The sequence below is a fragment of the Amphiprion ocellaris genome, chromosome 3 (genome assembly GCF_022539595.1).
Source record: "Amphiprion ocellaris isolate individual 3 ecotype Okinawa chromosome 3, ASM2253959v1, whole genome shotgun sequence".
NCBI lineage: Eukaryota > Metazoa > Chordata > Actinopteri > Pomacentridae > Amphiprion > Amphiprion ocellaris.
Window position 1 is genome coordinate 11,631,583 of NC_072768.1, and position 25,428 is coordinate 11,657,010.

Sequence of the window (25,428 nt, forward strand, 5' to 3'; positions counted from 1 at the left end):
AAATGTGCCATATGATGAAATAATGTAAAGGAGGCCGTGAAAAACACTCCAGAAAGGTTTTCTTTGAAAAAAAAAGATCATCATGAATTTTGGAGCAAAAAAACGGCTTACTATACTATGCCGAAAAAAAATGTGATTTTTCAAACATGTTGTAAAAACGTGCCATATGATGAAATAATGTAAAGGAGGCCGTGAAAAACACTCCAGAAAGGTTCTCTTTGAAAAAAAAATCATCATGAATTTTGGCACAAAAAAAAATGCCTTACTATACTATGTCGAAAAAAAATGCAATTTTTCAAACATGTTGTAAAAACGTGCCATATGATGAAATAATGTAAAGGAGGCCGTGAAAAACACTCCAGAAAGGTTCTCTTTGAAAAAAAAAATCATCATGAATTTTGGTGCAAAAAAAACGCCTTAGTATACTATGTCGGAAAAAAATGTGATTTTTCAACATGTTGTAAAAATGTGTCACATGATGAAATAATGTAAAGGAGGCTGTGAAAAAAAATTCAGAAAGGTTTTCTTTGAAAAAACAGAAATCAACATGAATTTTGACGCAGAAAAACGCCATAGTATACTATGTCAAGAAAAAAAATGCAATTTTTCAACATGTTGTAAAAATGTGCCATATGATGAAATAATGTAAAGGAGGCTGTGAAAAACACTCCAGAAAGGTTTTCTTTGAAAAAAAAGATCATCATGAATTTTGGCGCAAAAAAACGCCTTACTATACTATGCCGAAAGAAAATGCGATTTTTCAAACATGTTGTAAAAACGTGCCATATGATGAAATAATGTAAAGGAGGCCGTGAAAAACACTCCAGAAAGGTTTTCTTTGAAAAAAAAATCATCATGAATTTTGGCGCAAAAAAAAAACGCCTTACTATACTATGTCGAAAAAAAATGCAATTTTTCAACATGTTGTAAAAATGTGTCACATGATGAAATAATGTAAAGGAGGCCGTGAAAAACACTCCAGAAAGGTTTTCTTTGAAAAAACAGAAATCAACATGAATTTTGGCGCAAAAAAAACCCGCCTTACTATACTATGTCGAAAAAAAATGCAATTTTTCAAACATGTTGTAAAAACGTGCCATATGATGAAATAATGTAAAGGAGGCCGTGAAAAACACTCCAGAAAGGTTTTCTTTGAAAAAAACAAATCATCATGAATTTTGGCGCAAAAAAAACACCATAGTATACTATGTCAGGAAAAAAAATGCAATTTTTCAACATGTTGTAAAAACGTGCCATATGATGAAATAATGTAAAGGAGGCTGTGAAAAACACTCCAGAAAGGTTTTCTTTGAAAAAACAGAAATCAACATGAATTTTGGCGCAGAAAAACGCCATAGTATACTATGTCAAGAAAAAAAATGCAATTTTTCAACATGTTGTAAAAACGTGCCATATGATGAAATAATGTAAAGGAGGCCGTGAAAAACACTCCAGAAAGGTTCTCTTTGAAAAAAAAATCATCATGAATTTTGGCACAAAAAAAATGCCTTACTATACTATGTCGAAAAAAAATGCAATTTTTCAAACGTTGTAAAAACGTGCCATATGATGAAATAATGTAAAGGAGGCCGTGAAAAACACTCCAGAAAGGTTCTCTTCGAAAAAAAAATCATCATGAATTTTGGCGCAAAAAAAAATGCCTTACTATACTATGTCGAAAAAAATGCAATTTTTCAAACATGTTGTAAAAACGTGCCATATGATGAAATAATGTAAAGGAGGCCGTGAAAAACACTCCAGAAAGGTTCTCTTTGAAAAAAAGATCATCATGAATTTTGGCGCAAAAAAAACGCCTTACTATACTATGCCGAAAAAAAAATGCGATTTTTCAAACATGTTGTAAAAATGTGCCATATGATGAAATAATGTAAAGGAGGCCGTGAAAAACACTCCAGAAAGGTTTTCTTTGAAAAAAAGATCATCATGAATTTTGGCGCAAAAAAACGCCTTACTATACTATGCCGAAAAAAAATGCGATTTTTCAAACATGTTGTAAAAACGTGCCATATGATGAAATAATGTAAAAGGAGGCCGTGAAAAACACTCCAGAAAGGTTCTCTTTGAAAAAAACATCATCATGAATTTTGGCACAAAAAAACCCGCCTTACTATACTATGTCGAAAAAAAATGAAATTTTTCAAACAGGTTGTAAAAACGTGCCATATGATGAAATAATGTAAAGGAGGCCGTGAAAAACACTCCAGAAAGGTTCTCTTTGAAAAAAAAATCATCATGAATTTTGGCACAAAAAAAATGCCTTACTATACTATGTCGAAAAAAAATGCAATTTTTCAAACATGTTGTAAAAACGTGCCATATGATGAAATAATGTAAAGGAGGCCGTGAAAAACACTCCAGAAAGGTTTTCTTTGAAAAAAAGATCATCATGAATTTTGGCGCAAAAAAACGCCTTACTATAGTATGCCGAAAAAAAATGAGATTTTTCAAACATGTTGTAAAAACGTGCCATATGATGAAATAATGTAAAGGAGGCCGTGAAAAACACTCCAGAAAGGTTTTCTTTGAAAAAAAAAATCATCATGAATTTTGGCACAAAAAAAATGCCTTACTATACTATGTCGAAAAAAAATGCAATTTTTCAAACATGTTGTAAAAACGTGCCATATGATGAAATAATGTAAAGGAGGCCGTGAAAAACACTCCAGAAAGGTTTTCTTTGAAAAAAAGATCATCATGAATTTTGGCGCAAAAAAACGCCTTACTATACTATGCCGAAAAAAAATGCGATTTTTCAAACATGTTGTAAAAACGTGCCATATGATGAAATAATGTAAAGGAGGCCGTGAGAAACACTCCAGAAAGGTTTTCTTTGAAAAAAAAATCATCATGAATTTTGGCGCAAAAAAACGTCTTACTATACTATGTCGAAAAAAAATGCGATTTTTCAAACATGTTGTAAAAACGTGCCATATGATGAAATAATGTAAAGGAGGCCGTGAAAAACACTCCAGAAAGGTTTTCTTTGAAAAAAAAATCATCATGAATTTTGGCGCAAAAAAAAACGCCTTACTATACTATGTCGAAAAAAAATGCAATTTTTCAAACATGTTGTAAAAACGTGCCATATGATGAAATAATGTAAAGGAGGCTGTGAAAAACACTCCAGAAAGGTTTTCTTTGAAAAAAAGATCATCATGAATTTTCGTGCAAAAAAAACGCCATAGTATACTATGTCGGAAAAAAATGTGATTTTTCAACATGTTGTAAAAACGTGCCATATGATGAAATAATGTAAAGGAGGCCGTGACAAGCCTCCAGAAAGGTTTTCTTTGAAAAAAACATCATCATGAATTTTGGCGCAAAAAAACGCCATAGTATACTATGTCGAAAAATGTCATTTTTCAACATGTTTTAAAAATGTGTCACATGATGAAATAATGTAAAGGAGGCTGTGAAAAACACTCCAGAAAGGTTTTCTTTGAAAAAACAGAAATCAACATGAATTTTGGCGCAAAAAAACGCCATAGTGTACTATGTCAAGAAAAAAAATGCGATTTTTCAACATGTTGTAAAAATGTGCCATATGATGAAATAATGTAAAGGAGGCCGTGAAAAACACTCCAGAAAGGTTTTATTTGAGAAAAAAGAAAATCATCATGAATTTTGGCGCAAAAAAAACCGCCATAGTATACTATGTCGGAAAAAAATGTCATTTTTCAACATGTTGTAAAAATGTGCCATATGATGAAATAATGTAAAGGAGGCTGTGAAAAACACTCCAGAAAGGTTTTCTTTGAAAAAAAATCATCATTAAGTTTGGCGCACAAAAACGAAATAGCAGGGTTAGTTTTTCACAGCCTGCTTTACATTATTTCATCATATGGTATGTTTTCACAACATGTTGAAAAATGTCATTTTTCGACATAGTATACTATGGCGTTTTTTTGTGCCAAAATTCATGATGATTTTTTTTTCAAAGAAAACCTTTCTGGAGTGTTTTTCACGGCCTCCTTTACATTATTTCATCATATGGCACGTTTTTACAACATGTTTGAAAAATCGCATTTTTTTTCGGCATAGTATAGTAAGGCGTTTTTTTGCACCAAAATTCATGATTTTGTTTTTCAAAGAAAACCTTTCTGGAGTGTTTTTCACGGCCTCCTTCACATTATTTCATCATATGGCACGTTTTTACAACATGTTGAAAAATCATGTTTTTTTTTCAACATAGTATACTATGGTGTTTTTTTGCACCAAAATTCATGATTTTTTTTTTCAAAGAAAACCTTACCATAGTGCTTTTCACGGCCTCCTTTACATTATTTCATCATATGGCACGTTTTTACAACTGGGTGAAAAATCGCATTTCTTTTCTCTACATAGTATACTATGGCGTCTTTTTTGCGCCAAAATTAATGATGATTTTTCTTTCAAAGAAAACCTTTCTGGAGTGTTTTTCACTGCCTCCTTTACATTATTTCATCATATGGCACGTTTTTACAACATGTTGAAAAATCGTATTTTTTGTTCGACATATTATACTATGGCATTTTTTGCGCCAAAATTCATGATGATTTTTTTTTTCAAAGAAAACCTTTCTGGAGTGGTTTTCACGGCCTCCTTTACATTATGTCAACATATGGCACGTTTTTACAACATGTTGAAAAATCGCATTTTTTTTGTCGACATAGTATACTATGGCATTTTTTGCGCCAAAATTCATGATGATTTTTTTTTTTCAAAGAAAACATTTCTGGAGTGTTTTTCACGGCCGCCTTTACATTATATCATCATATGGCACGTTTTTACATGTTGAAAAATCGCATTTTTTTTCCAACAATTTTAAAGAGACATGCTATACTATGACGTTTTTTGAGCGACATGCTATACTATGACGTTTTTTGAACGACATCCTATACTATGACGTTTTTTGGACCAAAGGCTATACTATGATGTTTTTAGAGCGATATGCTCTACTATGACGTTTTTAGACCAAAGGCTATACTCTGATGTTTTTTGGACGACATGCTATACTGTGACAATTTTAAAGAGACATGCTATACTATGACGTTATTTTGAGCAACATGCTATACAGTGACGTTTTTTGGACCAAAGGCTATAGTATGACATTTTTTGAGCGACATGCTACACTATGACATTTTTTGAGCGACATGCTACACTATGACGTTTTAAGAGCGACATGCTATACTATGACGTTTTTAAAGCAACATGCTATACTATGACGTTTTTAGACCAAAGGCTATACTATGACGTTTTTAGAGTGACATGCTATACCATGATGTTTTTTGGATGACATGCTGTACTATGATGTTTTTAGAGCGACATGCTATACTATGAAGTTTTTAAAGCGACATGTTATACTATGACGTTTTTAGACCAAAGGCTATACTATGACGTTTTTAGAGCGACATGCTATACTATGACGTTTGTTGGGTGACACTCTATACTATAGGCTTTTTAAATTGACATATTAGTATGACATTTTTTTTGCTTTAGTTTTTTTTTGTTTTTTAGCAACATATTATAAGAATTTGAACAGTTTTAAAAATTACTATACTTTTACTTGTGCAATGAAATATTATTCTATGGCATTTTTTAGACGACATATACTCTGATGTTTTTTTGAAAAACATACTATTTTGACAATATACTGCACTATGACATTTTTTGAACCACATATCATACATGACAATTTTAGGCAACATCCTATCATTTTGCACTTTTTGAACCACAGAATAATCAGTTGGGTTTTTTTGCCGACATGCTATACTATGAACTACAGGCCATACTATGTCATTCTTGAAAAGTATACTATACTTTGACATTTTCTGAACTACATCCTATACTATGGCATTATACACAGAGTGCTTTGGTTACATGTTGATTTATAATCATTTTTTCTGTTTTGTTTTTTGACGGGATTACCACAGACCTGACCGTGAACACCGTTGACACCCACCTGAGGGAGATGCTGCCTAAGATCTCAAGGCTGCTTGGTCGTGGTCTTTCTGGTCCTGCTCCAGAACGCTTTCATCAACTACGTCTTCTTTTAAAGAGCCCCTCAGATGCTGCAATCTCTGACCTTAAGGAGGAACTGCTGCTTTCACTCTGTAACGAGAGGGCGGTTATTTTAAAGACCCAGCTCCTGGCGGCTTTGAGTGAAAATTTAACATCCCTCAAAACGGAACTACAGACAGTTAAATCTGAGCTGTCGGTCAGTATTTCAAACATCAAGTCCGACCCGGATGCCCTAAAGCACGCTGTGGGTGAAACGGAAACTTCACTCTCCACATCACCGACGACATCGTCACACTCCAAAGCAGAGCACCTGTCTGCTGAACTTTTAAAAGTGGACTATAAAGGTGAAGAATGTGAGCAGCAGCAGCCTGTGAGCAGCGGAACAGATGTGATCAGAAAGAAGTCATCTTCTTTTTTCTTTTCTTTCTGGTTGACTTGATGCTGTCAGATGCAGATGTTGGAGCTGATTCTGATCTTTCAGGATAAAAAAGCTGCTTTTCCTTCACAGACTTTTCAGGAAATTATTCTCTCAGGTTTTCTCTGCTATTTATATTTTTATTATCTGCGATTATTTCATTATTTCTTTATTGTAAAATAAAGTTTGAGGCATAAAGACTCATTTAGTTATTTTAATCCTGAAATCTTTGATGTAGCAGAACTAAACTTCCATTTTCCTTCTTGTACTTCTGATACTAGAACTAAATGTGTCTTCAACACGGATCATCTGCTTTTAATGAATCAGCAGCAACATCACAACAACAAATGAGACAATTTTCAACAAATTAATGAAACTGATGTCATTTAAAACTCAGAGTCTGTTTTAGTGTCAAATTAAAGCTGATTACTGACAACTAGAACATTAACGTTACTGTTTTAATCACATTTAAGTTTCCTGAGCATTACATTAATGTCAACCAGCCACAGTTTTATGAACTTAATGAACCACATTACAGGAACACAACACACTTCATCTGTTTACATGAAACTCCACACATTAGCTTGATGCTACGTTAGCTTTAATCAGGCTATGACTGAGCAGCTAGCTCGGTTAGCATCGCTAACATTAAAGCTAATATTTACTATGCTAACTTTCGTCTCTGGTCAACACACACTGAAAAAAACTCCACCAACATCTGGAGTGCATGGCACACATTATATCTGACACTACAGCTGCATATAAAGTGCATTAAAAGCGGCACCGATACGAAAATAAACATTAACTTACCGAACTATCAGAGTCCTTTCAGTGTCTGCTGGTAGAATCAGCCGAAGGCAGGAAACTGGTTAAAACAAGCCAACGGGCAGGAAAACTGTCTGTGGAAAATGTTCTGCTGCTGCACTGATAAATAAACCAACAGTTATTATATCAGAATTAATCCAAACGAGGAGAGCAGAGTCTCTGCTGCCTCCGCCATAGGACCTGTCAATCATTCCAGACCGGACTGTCAATCAAGTAGCCCCGCCCCCTGGCTTCGCAAAACTTTAACGCTGTATAAAAAAAAATCAATATTGATTTATTTTAAGATCGGCCACCTGATCTCTCATTTTGACCATGAAAACTCACGAAAAAAATGTATGTACAGTCTATGCACCGTACTCTGTTTGGCTCCACACTTGCTGATGACCACTTCCGGTCTCAGAAAATGAAAAAACGGACCTTTTTTCCTTTCTGTCTCTTACTGATTTTACTTTCTTGTTATTCAAAATATATAACGAAAATCAAAGCATTTGAAAAAAATCGTATATCCCTTTTTGATCATGAAAAGGAAAAACGCCTTGTATTTCAAATTAAATTTTTGTATTTTCAAACGAAAATCAAATAACCACTCGTTTTTTGTTTTTCAATACCCGTTTCAGAATGGAAAATCCAATTACCAGATCCGTACACGGACCTAAATATCCGTCCGAATGTAATAACAACCACCTTCTAATAAGCAAAACAATAATAAAATGAGCTTATTCAAAAATTGTTTTGTGTTATTTTTTTATTAAGTTGAGATTATCATGACAGATATTTCTTTTTTGGCAATATATCAAATTTTATATGGAAAATAACAAATTGTGTCTGTCTAAGAAATCACTTTCAACTAAGTTACCCATTACAAAAACACCTCTCAAGGAAGTGTGTTCATTCCAAATCACATGACTTGCTCCACACAATGTCATTAAATCCTGAAGAAAAGTGGCAAGACTCCAAATTTTCTGAGTTATTTAATATAAAATAGTGTGAGTCAAGTATGGATTTATTGCATGTCAACAGGTTTACTACAATATCTTCATAAATAACTTTCAATTTCAATCTTACTCAATTGTATATATAGTATGTTAGAAGAATCTTTCTCTAAAAATGTCATGTGGTGTTTGGTTATAGGCGGCCGTGTTGATTTTAGGCCTGAAAACAGCAAAAATGTCAACTATGATACAAAAAGTGCTGCAATTATATATTGACCCAAATACTATGTTGTAAAAGTAGAATAATTTAACAAAATATCACACACTGTGTTTATGTTTTTGTGTAGTTTATATTTTGTGTAGAGACAAACCATTTTTCCCCCAAGTTGAAATAAAATTCGGTTCTGTGTCACACAGAACAAGCCAGATTGAATATCTGTAATTAGGAAAATGTATCATATAAGCAGAAGGAAAACAAACAAACAAGCAAAGAAGAGCAGAGAGATTGAGGAAATAATGCAGAAACCACATACTCTGGTACTGAATATTCCCTAATAAATTTGTAATTTATTAAATTGATTGTTTCACAGTGAACTCGGTGTTGTAGTGGTAATCTAATCTTATAAGTTGCTACCTTTATTGGTTTTAACAATTTCAGGTATTGAGTGGTGCTATTAAAGTTTCATACACATTATATATTCAGGGTCGTGAATATAGAGTGGAGTGCTTCAGGATGTCAAACCCAATCCCTATTACACTCTCAAGCTTTAGATGAAACTCAGAGTTTTGTGCAATTGCAGTCAGTCTAAGATCTCTCTCTGTTTTCCCTGTCTCTCTCTCTCTCTCTCACACACACACACACACACACACACACGCACACACGGACACACACACACACACACATCTGCCCACTGCTACAACAGAGGACTTTGAGGTCATGCCAACTATTTAGCTGCTGTCAGCACATGAGGAACATTTTTCGTTCAAATTCCATGCCTCCATGAGCTGCTGAATGACACTGTACATGGATGCAGTTTTGAATAGGCTGGAGAAGTTCATTTTTATTTTTCACATTTCCACATTACCCATATAGTGTTTAAATCTAGTGGCAGCTACTGAGAGAAGTCAGTCTGCAAATGTATAAGCCTTGACAGTCATAGTTTACCATGAAGTCATATATGATCAAATTTTCTATGTAATTTAATATTATTTCTACTGGTGCTACATGGTTTAGTTATTATTTAACTCAGGGCTATTCAATTAAAAATTCACTGGGGCCGGATTTTCAGACTAAGAACATGAGCTGGGCCGGACGTTTTTAGCAGACAGTGAGCAAAGTAAACCATTTAAAATAAACACAAACCGATAAGATAACAAACACACTGGATGTTTATTAACGTATTGGCACATCCAAAAGGACATAAACACAATAGAAGAGCAGTACTTAAACTAAACCTGTGCTGAAATACTGCGTCTTTAAATTTTACATTTCAAACACACAACTTCAACACATTTTGATAGGGAAATATAAGCACAGGTTAAGGTGCATGTGAACATAAAAACTAAGTGCCGATTACAAACACCATCTTTTGTTTTGGTCACATCTCAAAGTGCATTAAAAAGTAACTTGCTTAACAGTAACTTTTCAGAACTTGAGACATTTTTCTTCTTTTGAAATAACAAAAAACAGAGTTTGTCCCTGTCCATATTTGGTCTCATCTGAGACAGTCACATCTTCAGTGCATATAATCAAAAAAAAAAATAAACAGTAGGCACAGTGATAGTTACTATCCCTTTGAAATGAAATAAAGCTGACATCAAAGTGCATAATAAAGTGCAACTAAGTGAAATAACTGTCAAAACAAAATGTATTTCTTAAATATTAAACTTATAATAAATGAACATAAAATAGTCACATAAATACATAAAACTACCTTTAGTGTCTGCTACAGCACGCTGCTTTGTTGCACTTACCATGTCTCGAAGACATCTGTGGCCAGAATGTTTGACGTGTCAGACCTGTTTGATAGCAGATGCCACACTCGTCTTAACTTTATCGTCCGTTAAAACTTCATCCACGACAGCCAACATGCAGTCCTTCACAGTTTCTGAGTCTGTGAACGGCCTCTTTTTCGTGGCCCTTTCCTGAGCTGTGCAGGTCCGCTTCATTGTAGTACAGCTCCGGTTGTAAGATGCTGTCAAACTCTGAATTATAGCCGCTCTCTCATGGCATCCCTCGGGAAAGTTTGTCCGAAACGCGGCATGTTTTTCAATGTGGTGTCTTCGGACATGATAATCTTTCAGCGCTGCAAAGCACTCGTTGCAGAGTAAACGCATTGGTTTGGCGTTCGGACTTGGTGGTAAATAAATAAATACTTGTCAGTCCACGCAGGATTAAACCGACGGTTTTCCTCGCCGATTTGTCGTTTCAGGATAGAAAAAGACATGCTGCCATTTTCGCCTGTATAGAACTGCTAATGTTAACTTTACAAACGCGTCTCCTCAACACAATGCATTGTGGGTTAGTTGCTAGGTTACGGTGTTGCATTCAATGTTTGCAATAATGTTGGAATTTTTGTAAGAACTTGTCAGTGTTACTGAAAGATGTTTTTCTGTTTTTCTCGGACCCAAGTCCCAATCACTCGGCAGTTGCTTTAGGGCAACTCGAGGGTTGCTTTCGGGCCGCATGTGGCCCGCGGGCCGCTAATTGAATCGGGGTGATTTAACTGAAGCGACATTCTCCAGTAGCTGCAGCGAACCAAAGAAACACATGACAATGTTTTTCCTGAGCTTGAACTCAAACTGAAGGTCACGAACAACTGAGCCAAAAGTAATGCAATAAAACTGTGAAATGAACAAATCTCTACTTGTGCTGAAAGTTTAACACATTCTCCAGACCTGTGAGAAAATATTAAGTCGATATAATAAGTTTCCTTATTCTTTATACTGCATTGTGCTTCATTCCCTCTTCCCCAAACCTTTCATTTAGATCACCTCTGTACTAAATAAAAAGGCTACAGATGCACCACAAACAAAGTTAGAAAACTTTCAAAACGTGCTTTTATTTATATTCATAATTTTGTACATTTCCATTATGATAAACACTTGAAACATCTACATTAAAAAAATGCTAAAACAATGCACAACCAGTTGACTGAAAACATACTCTACAGACAAGATGAAAAAATTCTGTACCATGATTTTAAACAAAATTAGAAAGAATATACTGTAAGGAGTTAGCATCTTCTTCATTGCTCAACAATACAGTAGCACCAGTATACACACTGACAGGCAAAGCCAATGTATACTTAGACTTGTGAGTTGTTTTTTTTTTTAAGGAAGATGGGAGTCTAATGTGTATTTTTTTAAACATAGTTTGTAAATATGCATAATGATGAGGTTTTTCTAAGTGCAAAATTTCTCCACTTTGTCCTTTGGTATGTGCATAATCAAGGTGGAATGGAAAAGTACCAGATCAGCTTCAGTACAGATGTAGAAAACAATTTTTGTAACCAGTGGTAGATGTCATTTCATCAGATGACTTGTTAAAAAAAAAAATCTCAAGGATTGCAAAAGGCAGATATGAAAACTGGCTTGCACAAACAATTGTGTTTCTCAGTTTAAGCTTCAACAAAGGGAATGGTTAAGCTTTGCTTCCCCTTAGCTTTGCTCCTTGGTTGAGTTCCGCTGAAGGCAGGACGGTGCAATAAGAATAGCATCTGGCTGTTTGTTCTCCACCATTGACAAGGTACGAGAAGAGGGGTTTACGGTAAGCAAGGTGCAAGTACAAAAAGCCAAAAACCACAGTGTGTGTGGGGTCAGACTGTGCTTTCACAAATTATTCAGTTCCATTAGAGTCTGGTCCAGCATCTGGTGCATATCGAGGTTCTCTTCTTTAGCATGTGACAGTTTCTCTGTTAGGACATCAAATGAAGACATTTTAATCTCACACAGGCCAGCACAAGTGAGTCAGGTGGTTAGCTTGCATTAATAATCAAGCCAGCTACATCATTCAGGTCAGTTGTTACATTTGAGTGTTTTTTTAAATTGGATCTACACAGCACTGAAACAAGAAAGACACACTGAATGAACAAGCTCATATTATGATATGCAAGCAACCATGCAAATCTACAACACTGATATACATAAACAGAACAACAACCTACAAAAAATGATTATTGTGCAATTTTATATCATAATGTTGATGTTATGATGCCAAACTAAGACTAGAAAATTAAATATTCAAGATAATCCCTGATTTTCATGGTTTTAAATACACGTCCACCAACAGCAACACAAATTTCAGGCAGTGCAGGCATCGTACATGGACAATGCAAACGGAGGAGCTTTGGATATTACACTGGATCAGATTGTCTCACATACGTTAAAACAAACAAACAGATTCAACATTCACACAAGTTAGTCCTCATTCAAGGCCACGCGTAGTTCATTATTGAGAAGGCGGTTTTTCTCGAGTTGCCGGTAGAGGTGATCTTTGCAGTCAGAAAGCAAGGTGAAAAACAGAGAGGACAGGAAATCAGAGAAAAATAGGAAACGAGAAAGCGCAATGTCTTCTGACACCTACCTTCTCTAGAATAGGCCACTGAAGACACTTTAAATCTTCTTAACACACAGTGAAAATATCTGAATAGCTTTTAAATAACATAATCAAAAAAGCGTTTAAATGTTTCTATTTTTTGAGATGAAGTTTTGGCAGTCACTTGAGATTTTTGTCTGCAAAAGGTAAAGTAAGCCGGGACAGTGTGTAGAGTAAACACAAAGGACAGAGGATGAGTTGATTAAATCCAGAAAAATGAACCACAGCATTAATACTTGATCCTAAAATAAAATCTTGGATAATGTGGAAATCAAAAAAATAATGGATTCAGTCGCAGTGGTGTCTGTCTGTCATAATACCCACTAAAATATCTTAGCATATGCTTAAATGTCAGCCAGTCAGCAGTCTGAGGTTGAGCTCATGTTTAAAAGGCATTAAGGATGTGACCCAACTACAGTTCTCAGGTCTCACATCACACACACCGGGAAAGTGCTCACTTCTCTTTGTATTTCTGTGTCTGAATTTATTGCAATGGCTGTAATAAAACAGACTCAGAATGTGTCACTGTATATTTATTTCAATATATGACAGGATACTGTGTATCATACAAAGCCCGTTTGTCATAATCACTCATATCCTCCAGTTTTTCCAGCACCAGATGATGTTCAACAACACTTACATACTGTTCTGTATTTCCACCCATCACTGCTTTACCACAATCTTCCTGATAACAATCAGCACTAATTCCCACCATTTCTCACATCCTTCCTATTGGTTACTCCTGTCACAATACTACATGATGCAAAGTGCTCGCATCACTCAGTCTCAAAAGACAACTCGGCTCAGCTTTTCGTCAAGCACCTTACGTTCCTCTAGGTTCCTGTGCTCATAGCACTACTGCGATATTTCTAATATCTCAGCTTCACAGAACAATATTTGAAGAAAATAAAAATAAAATTCAAAAGAATGAGTTAGCGGGAGCTAATGGTTTGATGAGATGCAGAGACAAAATCAGTAACATAACTTAAAATGAAGGCTTCCTGGTTTTATTAGAGCCACTTGAAAATAAATAGAAATTAAAAAGGAAAAAACAGGACAGAGTAAAGAGATACAGCTTACATAGAAGGAAGGACGTTTATTTTTTACACAACGCAGAAAGATTCTAGGATTCTGTACAAGTGATGGGATGCAATTAACGTTGACATGAGGATGAAAACATGAGGAGGAAAGGAAAGCGAAGACAGAGAGGGAAGGGGAAACGGAGAGAAGGCTGGTGAGAGCAGACAGATGCTGCTCAGCCGGCAGGAGGCGTCGTTGATGAGGTGTAAACAATTTATCTGTGTGGAAGAGAAGAAGTACAGTGAACCAGGGGGGTCGGCGTGGGACCTACGGAAATCTGAGATGCTCACCACAATACACCAGAACCACAGGAGTCACGGCACGGCACTACAAAACCCACAATACACAATGGGAATGCATTGCGCACGTTTGAACACACTCGCAAACACAAAGTGGAGGTCGGAGCAACTCCTCTGATTACATCAAGACCTTCCTGCTGACACAAAGTGCAGCACTGGACTGACGGACAGACGTGGTGCTCCGCGTTAGTCTCCAACAGAACCACCGAAGACGGAGGGACAACACTTAATTTAGCAAAACTGGGAGCTCGGCCCCAGTGATGCTAAATTATGACAGCTAACCTTTAGCTGGTATGATGACACATCAAAGGGGGATCTGACAAACACACATAGGGGCCTTTCTTCTGGGCAGAAGTAGACCATATTAGTAGAAGAGGAAAAGGGAAACACTGGACATAACCTTGAGTTACAGCGAGTGAAAACAGATGAATTGAAATGCTTCCTGAATACAGTCTTAGACATTTCAATAGACAACCTGCATGCTCAGGATGTCAAAATAGCATGTGAAGATAGCAATGTATAATCTCACAAAGTGAACGCTGATTACTTTTCACATAAAAAGTAATGCAACACGTAATTATATCAGCTAAAAACGAGAACAGAAACCACAACTTCAGTCCTGTTTACAGCATTGACACAAATGACACTGATGCAAAGGGCATACAGTATCATCACACTAATGAAGGTATATGAATATAGGCCACTTAGTGAGTTGTAATTATTGCATATGGGCTTCAAATGCACAGACAGGGGATACCGCAATGTCTGTTTTAAAACATTAGACTATATAAAAACATAGCTGCATAAGTATGTGAAGTGTAGTAACAGATAAAAGAGATGAATGTAATAGTTCTAGTGAGTAAAAGTATGTATATGGGAGGCAAAGGAGGAGAGGCAGCTGGTGTAGAGAGGTGCAGGGGAGAGGAGGCTGCTGGCGGAACAAGCAGGTGCGGCAAGTTGAAAATTACATGGAAGTCATGTCGTTGAGGGCGTGGTCCAGCTCCTCGCTGATGGCCTTGTACTTCAGTTTCTGGGCATACAACTCATCTATTGGTGGGCCAGGGGTGAAGTGAGGGGGAGGGAGGTGAAGTGAGAGAGAGCAAAGGTGGAGGAGCACATGACGAGGTGAAAGGTGAAGCATCCAGAGCCATAAAGAAGGCAGAGAGGAAGACAGGGAGAGATGATAGAAGATTTGAAAACAAAAGGAAAAGAGGAAAACAAAGTTATACCAGAAAAAATGATAGAATGGAAGTGCAACGGGCTGTATTTCACTGCCGTATCGCTGTCAGTCTTTATCTCTCATTATGGCTTCTTGAAAACTCAGTAATCATCTACGCTGAACAGCCTTTCCTACATTGGAACTCAATAGCAAACCAACTAGATTTAATAGACAGAGGATCAGAACAGAGTAAGATGCTGTCTGAAAAAAGAGCCATGATAAAATTAAGAGGGAAGCAGAATAGATTTCAGGAGGAAAGCCAAGAATGTGCTAAACAGATTTTTATTTAGCACTTACCCAAATGCCATCACTGACACAATAAACATTTCAAAATAACCAGAGTTGCATTCTGGGTTCAGAGGTGAAAAAAACATACCTTCCAAGTCATCAATGGTCTTCTCAAGCTTGGCTACTGATCTCTCAGCGAACTCAGCACGAGTCTCAGCCTGCATTCCAGAGACAGATTTATGAGTCAGTCCAACAACTTGAGCTGTGATACACCACCGGTGATTTGTATAAATTATCCCAGATTCAGGCTGCAACCCCAGATAAGGCGGTGTGAAAATTTACCTCCTTCAGCTTATCAGTGAGGACCTTGATCTCCTCCTCATACTTGTCCTCCTTCTGTGAGTACTGTGGGCCAAAGACAATGACAAGGAGTCAAAACTATGGGCATGGAGTCAAACACTGGACAGTGTATTCAAACTGATGCCACACATGTTTTACAGCATTTACAGACACGAGCATGAAATAAAACTGAGGTGAGGAGATTCGACTCCCCGGGCTCTTCTGTTTCCCATCCATCAAGTCTGTTGGGAAGCTGAGGTGCACTTACCTTCTCAGCCTGGGCCTCCAGTGACTTCAGGTTGTTGGTCACAGTTTTCAACTCTTCCTCAAGCTCAGAGCATTTGCTGGTGTTTTAGACAAAGGGATAAAGTTGCCAAGGACAAGAAGAGGGAGGAAAAGGGAGGGAAACAAGGATGAACAAAAGCAGAGAGGAGGAAAACACAAATCACAAAACAGGTCGAGGGAAAGTAGAAAGAGAGGGAGAGGAAACAAAACAAGTAAGAACTACAGGGAATATACAAGGAAGGAACCCAAAGTGCCCTAAAAGTGCCTTAACAGAGCAGGAATGTGAGAATAGCTCCATTCAGAGAGTAGTGGAATTAATAATTTAGGTGATGACATTTCAGCATTTGCTTCTCTTAAATGTAAGGTGTTATTCTTGCACAGCCCGTGCCATGTTAGGCCTGAAACAGTCTCATAAACCCAAAACAAAAGAGCATCAAAGAAGGAAAAGAACAAGCACAGCAAGCAAAGCAGAGGCAGCATGAGAAGAGCCATTCAAAGATACAAGTGTGTGTTAGTTCTTGTTTGTAGTACCTGTGTGACTGCGGATTTTAGTGATTTCATGCTTTGCTCCAAAACCCTTAGCTCATCCTCCGCTCTTCGAGCACGCCTGTTAGTGGGTGTGGCGCACGTGTGCAAGCCAGAACCATTCAAACCACGATGAGCATGCAAATAATCGGCACATATAGTGAGAACTCAGAGCACTGTTCAAATGGAAAAAAAAGTCCTATACTCATATTGTGCATTAGAGCTCAAAGCTTTCAGAATGTTTGCACATGCATAGTGTAAGTTTGGATATGTAAAAGTGAAACTTCTCACCCTTCTGACAGCTCAGCGCGCTCCTCTGTACGCTCAAGGTCACCCTCAATGATGACCAGCTTACGGGCGACCTTTAGGTGCAGCACAACAAGGTGTTAGACATCGACAAATACTTTATGAATGGGACACAGTTCACTGAGATTAGAGCTTTTTATACGAGTCAAAGTGGTCCAAGTCAACTCTAATGTGCCAGGATTCAATACTTCTACCCTGAGGATATATTTACAGAAATATTTTACTATAGAGTCATCATATGTGTTATGTATGTTACTTCTATTAAATATTTATCTGTGACAAATACATTAACAAATGCCTATATCTGCTTGCAGCTACACTACAGTGTGTTTTAAACAAATGTTTATATGTTAATGTGAAGGCAGATGTTGGACCGAAAATTCCCAAAGTGTTGCTATAATGATACGTATGTGGGTAAAAATGCTATATATACACTACTGTGAACATACTGGAGTACATAAAATAACAGATTATTATGTTGTGAAATGAATAGCTACATTTTAGAAATCTCTAAGTGTAACAGAGTCGGTGACAGGAGCACTGATTGCAGTAGATAAATCTGCATGTTTGGTGTGGCCAGATAGTTTAGTGGCGGCTGCCAGCAGCTGAAGAACTCGCCTCCTCATATTTGCGGTCAGCCTCCTCAGCGATGTGTTTGGCCTCTTTGAGCTGGATCTCCTGCAGCTCCATCTTCTCCTCGTCCTTCATGGCCCTGTTCTCAATGACCTTCATGCCTCTGTGTGACGGAACAAACAGTCAGGGGATGTTAGGAATCAGGAGTTGAGATCTGACAGACTGCCTGTACTCTCCCTGAGGACGCAAATGTCCAGTGAACGGTAACAGTGGACAGTAAATCTTTAATATAGCCGAAGGGCGAATGGATTATTTTTTTCTTATATGAAAGAGGCAGAATAACTGTCTGTGCCCCTTACAAAAGGATAGAAACATAGTCATATAGTCTATGGATACCCCCACCACCTCTCTGAATGAGAGTAAAATGACAAGGACCAGAGGTTTGACCCACCTCTCGCTCTCATCAGCGGCCTTCTCAGCCTCCTCCAGCTTGGTCAGAGCTGTGGCAAGACGCTCCTGAGCACGATCCAACTCCTCCTCAACCAGCTGGATACGTCTGTTAAGGGAAGCGACATCTCCCTCAGCCTAAGAGAAGGAGAACAGAGTGTCAGGAAAACTTACAGATCGTCGTTTTGAAACACATGACCTGGAAATCACACAACTCCACACAGATTGCAAGTCAGCCCAAAGAAAACAGACTTTAGAAATGTTTTGATCAGGTGTCTTAGTGGTGCACTCAAATATTGTTTAATGTCCAATGGGAGAATGCAATCATGCTTATTAAAAAAAGAGTTTCCATGAGCCACCTGTTGGGAAAAGCCCTCCCAGCAGATTTCCCAGCACTCCTCACTGACTATGATAATGATAATATCCCAGACTGACAGAGGGTTGAACACTGCGCCTCATTACTGGGCCCCTGAGAGAACATTAACAAGGCCTGAGTCAAAGGGCCTGACAGAATTACTGAATAGTGAAAATGACTAATCACATGCTACACACAGAGAAGGCTCCCTGGGAAGTTTACAACTCTGTGAGACATGTAAATGTGATGTAGCTGCTTCACGTTGGGAGTTGCGTAATAATGCGAAATGAAAAAAGGGCAGGCTTGCTGCTCAGACCTGGTTCTACTTCTGCTTTCTGGTGACTGCTCAGCAGGTATGAGACTTGACTGCCCTGTGAAATGACAGTAAAAAAGAGGATACACCTACTAGAGGTTTGTCTGAGAAGACAAAGGACTTTTTAGGTTCATGTGAAAGTGTGCAGAGCTGAACCACAGTGCATCAAGAGGGGTTTTGAAAAATCGACAAACTGAAGCAATTGGTTCAGCTGTTTCTGTGGCTGATTATCACAAAATTACGAACTGTCAGACTGAGCCTGTGCACAAACATTTCTCTCTGGTTCACATTAACTGCCGCTTTGTGGCTGTGAAAACCTATTGTCCTTATAAGGGCAAGTGAAAGAGCAGGGGCTCACTGTTCACTGTGCGCACTGGCACCTTAAATGTTGCCACAGTTTAGTTGCAACTTCCTGGTTGCTGAAAAAATAATTCATTCAAATATTTCGGCCTTATGCTGGAATGTGCTGCACAGCGGAATTAACGGAACTGCCTGAAAAGCAGGCTGACAAGTGCATCAGGTAAAAGGAAACATAGTAGGGGGGAGTGGAGGCAACACCACGATATTCTGTGCCACAGTGGCCCAACTGTGAAGGCATCAGAGGCCTAACGTTGCCAATTATAAGCGCTTAGCAGCAGCAGGAGACTCTCAGACCTTCATCTGCGACCTGTGGTGGCAGCACATGGAGGCAAAACAGTTCAGCTTCCTCCGCGGCGATGCGTAACGAGAAAATCCCGCTACTTCACTGCGTAATCACTCCAAACCAAATGAATTAAACAAACAAACAAACAAACAAAGAAAAGCCTTCAAGAGCGTAATGCGTCTGTAAAAGCAGGTACCGTAAACATGCTTACTTGTTCCCTGGCTTTCCTCTGCTCAAGCAACTCCCTCTGTAATCTCTCGGCTCTCTCTTCAGCACCGTCTGCCTGATCTTGTAAGGTTTTGATTTTTCGTTTGACTGCCTCCAACGACGTAGCTCCGGCCATTATTTTTTTATTTTACGCTGCTACTGTATTTAATTTAGAAAAATCCGGAGCTACAGTCCGAGCACAGTTTCCGAGAAATTGACAAGAAAAACGAGATGACGTCCGTGATGGTGTTGAAGGCTGCGTAAAGACGAGGCAGCACAGTGCGCAAGCTTTCTGGAGACGCACTGTGTAGTGCCTGTGTTTATCCAGGAAGTACCGTTTATTTCTGAGCAGGCTTTTTTAAAAAAAATGAAACATTCTGCAGGCTTGTGCAAATATTTGCAACGCGGAAATCTTCAGCACGGCGCCATATAATAATAAAAAGTGACGAAGTTTAATTGATTCAAAAGCAACACTGAATGTTTAATGATAGGAACACACCCAGTCTGACAGCCACTGTGATCATGATGCTGGATGAACGGAGCTGCAGCGCCCTCTGCGGGTCATCTGTGAGCTTTACATACGTGGCAGTGAAATATTTTTGAGGCCATTCAAGGCACTGAATACTGTAATTACAGGCTGCGTTTGAAAGTTTGCAAATATCACAGAACAACGCAGTCCAAAAATAAGAAAAGTGGGAGAAAACAAGGCTAACACTAAGTAGTAGTTAAACCCATTTGATCTTTCCAGTCCTGCTCAAACTTTACTGTAGGATTATTAAAAATAAAAAAGTCTACAGCTATGCATAGGAAGCAAAAAGCAAGTGTGATAGGATACAACTCAGTAGACTGTGACGCTCTTTGGCCTAAGTCCCTCTTTGTGATCCAATTAAAGGATTATTACAACTGTTTTTCCCCTCAGAGGGCTGCTTACTGCAACCTGATTCCTCTGGTTTGACTCTTGTCTGCAGCTCTAGAACCTGGACGTCACTCTGATTCCGTCATTAATGGGGCTCTTGTGGTGTTCATGCAAAGTGTATTTAGTCTCCTTCAGGTCGCAACCTTTAAATGCCAAATCTAAATTCTTGGCATAGTTTGTCTGTCATATAGCCTCTTTATCCAAAAAGGGAAGAAAACACTGGGGTGGCAAATGTATTTAAACAGATCCTTTATTTAATCATCTGTAAATAAACTGAATGTGTGTTGTTGTTTTTTTTTCTCCTAATTAGCCAGGGGTAATTGCCTGGGAGGTTTTGATGAGAAACAGTGTTTTTCCCTGTGGTAAGCAGAGAGCGCAGCCTGCAGATGTGAGCTCTATCTTGACCATATAAAGCAGTGGGCTATATTTATCCAGGCGCTTGCTCTCTGAGCTCTTGGGAAGACTGCACATTAGAGCTACTTCCCTTATCACTGTGAAAAAGACCTATAAGTCTGGAAAGATCTGGGTCTAAAACACAAGAAATCCACACTATAGCTTCTTATAGTGTTTGATTCAGACAGTAGAGGGGGATTTAGTTTAAATTAAGTAATGTTTGCTTCAGTTAAAAAACAAATTTGAGTTTCTTTGGGCTGACTTGTAAGTGATTGTGCATGTGATCCTTGGAAAAAACAGTTCAACAATGACTGGATGAGGGAAAGAAAAGTCATTTTGGAGTTTTCCAAGATGGACAGTGGCACCAAATCTACCCATCCAAACAATAAATACATACATAAACAAAATAGTAATGAATAATTTCGGGGATAACAGATGAAATCTAAAAAGTTTTCTTTCTCAGTGGTGTTGAACTGTCGTTTCCCTTAATGAGATGATAGAATGAAGGTGTGAGGAAGCGTGTTTGTGCAGGAAAGGTGCCATTGTGAGTCCCTTCCTTACTTACATCGGTGGCTTTCTTCTCAGCCAGCTCAAGTTTCTCCTGGGCATCTTTAAGAGCCTCAGAGTACTTGTCCAACTCATCCTCAGTTCCCTTCAGCTTCTTCTGCAGAGCTACCAAATCGTCCTCAAGCTTGAGTGTTTTTCAGTGCAGCACAGTTTCAGAGGTGATCAGCGGAGAGACGGAGGTGCGTGAGCGCGCAAAGGCGCAGGAGCGCGTAAAGGGAGAGAGACACAGGACAGGACAGGACAGGGGAAAGAGAGAGAGAAAGGGAAAAAAAGTTAGGGAAGCTCATGCATTTCAGGTTCAGATACCTTGGTGGCGACTTCCTCAGCAGTCAGGAGTTTTTCCTCAGCAGTTTGGAACTCCTCAAACACTTTATCTCTTTCGTCTTCAGTAACACGCAATTTCTTTTCCATCTCTCTTATTTCGTCCTCTAACTACACATGCATATGAAGAAATTGCAAAGTTAAACAGAATATAAAATGAACATGCACTTTTTCAACCAAAATCGCTATCTTTAATTTACATTTTTTTAAAAATATTAGCACATTTTCTAGCCTATATTCACATCCAACTGCTAATCATCCACTTCAACATAAATAGATAGAATAAAATAGCAAAAAACGACGGGTTACTCTTAATTTAATCCTTAATTGGGATTTTCCGTGAAAATAATTAATCCGTCTTTAGGAGGCGATCCATTTAATTTGCAGCAGCTTTATACTGCTTCTGGTATTCCTGCTTTTTCTATCGATCTTTGAAGTTTTCCACAAAAGAAAAAAAAAAGAAAAATCAGCCGACCTGTTTGCTTCTGTCCTCAGCTGCTTTCTTGTCTGACTCGGCCTGCTCAGCTCTGTCCAAGGCATTCTCCTTGTCGAGCTTGAGCATCTGCATCTTCTTCTTGATGGCATCCATGGCTGCTTATTGCTGCACCAACAAAACGTCCAAATGAAAACCAAGGAGAGAGCGGGAGAGAGGGGCTTAGGGCGTCTGTGCCTAACTGAACGCAAAGCTGGAGTGCAGACTCTGCCTGACTCTGCCCTGTCAAATATGTACTTTCAAAGGGGGGGTGACTGGATTCCTTTGGACATCCAATACTTTTTTGGAGGAGGCGTGTGTGGGTGCTCGGGCGTTTTTCTAAGGCTCTGCTTGGCGATTCGTTCCTCATAAACATTTGACTTTTGATACGCCTTTATATGGGGTGTGACATGTAGGCATGCTCCCACGGAAAGGCTTCCTCATGGTAATGTAACAGAACCCATTTAATGTGCGGAGAAGATGCAGGTGAAGAGCTTTTTAACCGAATTAACACATCTCACAACCTCTCCTTGACCTTGCGTTTTGTGGCTCTTGTTTTTGCTCACTTTCTAGTATTCACTGAAACTGTTCCTGATCATTTCACATGTTCACCCATGTCTCCTTTTGCCCTCAGACAGGCTCTAAGTGAGACCACAGCCAGCTGCATTAACAGTGTGCTCAAGCTTCTGGCCACTTGCAGCCACTGGTGTCTCTTTATCTCTGTCTGAGTGTGTCTGGGTGGGTGTTCAAGTCTAAGTTCCCCTGGGTTAAGTTGTAGTGGCTCGAGGCGAAGTGTGTTGTATGAGAGGAGATGCTTTCGGTAAGCCAAGCAAGCCCTAGAGGCATTGTTCACAGTCTGGGGGGCTCAACAAGTGTTTACCTGATAATGTATCGGATATCCCCCCAGTAAAGTGTTGATGTGCCATGTGCCTGTGGCAGCGCAGCATCCTGGCAGCATGAGTTTTATACAATTACAGTAGCTGACTCACTCACTGGCTTGCCATTTGAGAAATGTTAACTGTTTTTCAAACTATAAAAGCAGATTATATCATTTATGCTGTGTATTTATTAGCAGCTTTAATAAATTGGAAAAAGCAAGAGTGTGCTATATTCTGTACAATGTGTGTTTTTTAAATCCAAGTTAATTATTAGAAAAATGAATTCCCCTGCACTGATCCCATGAAAAGTTTAAGCACACTTTGCTGCTGTGAGTGAGGACACCCCAAGTGTCTTCCAGCCTTCACAAAGATCCTTAAGGATATTTTTAGGATCGCCTTCGCTTTCATGCACCTGCCTTGGTGTGTAATATGGATCCGACATGCTGTGCCAAGAGCCCAGGGTCTGATGCTATTAGATATGTCTCTTAAAATAATCCTCGTCCTGCTCAGGCTTTGGTCTGTTTTATAGATTATTGTTGCTACGCCTGGCAGAGTTACTCGTGCTATAAGGTTAAATAGGTTTCTTAGTCTCCAGGCTTTACTTAATAGGAAGTAAAATGTGACAGCAGGAGAGAATGATGAGAGCAGGAATGGTGTTTACGATTTCCTCATTATAGTGCTTTGTTTTTCTCCTGCTAGTTCAGGCTTTATTTTAGGATGATTGACAGGCACAGTAATAGAAAAAAGCATTTTGATAATCTAGGGCCAGCCCATGTCTTAACAGACTGCCTCTGGTATAACTGTGATTGGCAGTGGTTACAGGCTTTACGTCTGCTTTCTTTTCTCTTGCTGTGGATTAAAATCAGTTGCAGGTAACACATATGGTCACATCTCTGGAAAAGTTACTTTTCTCCATTTGCCTATGAGTGAAAGATGGTTTAAGCGTTAGACATATATAAAGCTTTGAAGTCTGATCTGAGTCCACCAAGGTTGCTTTACTGAATTAAGTCATTTTCTTTATGTAATTCTTAAAGTGTGCATATGAATTTACATCATGTGATTTAAATGTGTATATCTTTCATGCAAGATATACTGTAATAAATATATATATGGCTATAAATATTTTTAGATTAAATACTGCATGTTGACAGTATTTCACACTGTTTTCCACTGAAAGTAAAATCCTTATTCTTCCGGATTTGCAATTTGATCTTAATTATCCTAAACCTTAATTTGAATGGCATGCTGGATTCCCCATGGCATTCTGGGAATGAAAATAAGCTCCCCTATGATGTTTTTCTTTAACATATTGGCACTGTAAAAATAACCCAGGGTCCAGTTGTTTTGATTGAAGTCCAGATATTATTGAAAAGCTATGGCGTTCCAAAGTACATTCCACTGAAAAATTACAGGTACTATCACATCAAGACAGAGCTAGAGGATATAAATTATAGCTAGGGTTTCTTTCATTCACGTATTATGAGAAAACCAAAAGCTCTTTCAATATTTAAGGCTTAAGGCGCGTACGGAAGCCACCACAACGCTAGAGAGAGAGTTGCTTTTTCATGGCTGCTGAAGCACAAAAAAGAGACCTAGACATATAATTTTGTGCTCTTTGGAAAAAAATTCATCTGTTTCTCGAGCCTTTTAAAATCCTCCTGCCAGAAGTGCAGATGAAAGCATTTGAAACAAGCTTAAGCGTATGTCCTACCAGGTACTTTCTGTACCATTTAAAGTAGGACTAAACTGTGAAAATACATAAAATTATGAATTATTAGCAAAGAAATATTTGAGATTTTACTCTTGTTATACTTTTATATGTCAACCAGTTTGTGCTGAAAATGGTGAATACATGAGTTGATTCTAGAGACAGAAATCTTAATATTTATTCTAAAAAGTGGAAACAGCTGAGTTAAAGTTGTCCAGCTTCAGAAAATGAGGAATTCAGTCTCACAGTTTCTCTGACTTTCAAAAACTGACTTCCCTTCAGGTAACTGTTACCCATTTTCTGGGCGGATCTGAGATACTCTGACATGCTGGAATTCTGATCATCCCCCTGCATCATGATTCAGTTGTCTACATGAGGCGACAGCTGAGTGGACAGGTGCAGCAAGGAGCAGAATTCATATTTACATCCACTATGCTATCATTATCTTTACTTTTCACCATGTGGTAGTTTTTATGGCAGACATGGATATAAACACGGCTGTAAAAATGATGATATAGAGAATCATATTAAAGTATGTGGTGACTCTGGGATCGCAGGAGTATT

General features: G+C 38.3%; 1 protein-coding gene and 1 long non-coding RNA gene across 7 annotated transcripts in view; both read right to left on the reverse strand.

The window, feature by feature from the left end:
- LOC129348249 (uncharacterized) overlaps positions 1–6,099 on the reverse strand; it is an 8,369-nt gene extending 2,270 nt beyond the window's left edge. The window contains exon 1 of the long non-coding RNA XR_008600718.1: positions 5,963–6,099. This is a non-coding gene — a long non-coding RNA (uncharacterized LOC129348249). The remainder of the gene's footprint in view (positions 1–5,962) is intronic.
- A 5,136-nt stretch (positions 6,100–11,235) lies between these two features.
- On the reverse strand, positions 11,236–22,508 carry tpm1 (tropomyosin 1 (alpha)). 6 transcript variants are annotated; one of them, XM_023283304.3, is made up of 10 exons: positions 22,282–22,506; positions 21,792–21,917; positions 21,484–21,609; positions 18,096–18,229; positions 17,690–17,807; positions 17,057–17,127; positions 16,224–16,299; positions 15,959–16,021; positions 15,765–15,834; positions 11,236–12,107 (listed from the first exon to the last, which is right to left on the reverse strand). In XM_023283304.3, the coding sequence occupies exons 1-10, from the start codon at positions 22,393–22,395 to the stop codon at positions 12,025–12,027; spliced, it is 981 nt and encodes a 326-aa protein (XP_023139072.1). In that variant the 5' UTR covers positions 22,396–22,506; the 3' UTR covers positions 11,236–12,024. The 6 variants fall into 6 exon arrangements, with proteins under 6 accessions (XP_023139072.1, XP_023138994.1, XP_023138837.1 ...); XM_023282981.3 differs by lacking the exons at positions 11,236–12,107; positions 21,484–21,609 and adding exons at positions 13,872–14,088; positions 15,138–15,216; XM_023282816.3 differs by lacking the exons at positions 11,236–12,107; positions 21,792–21,917 and adding exons at positions 13,872–14,088; positions 15,138–15,216 and having other exon boundaries at positions 22,282–22,503.
- Between the last annotated feature and the right edge of the window lie 2,920 nt (positions 22,509–25,428).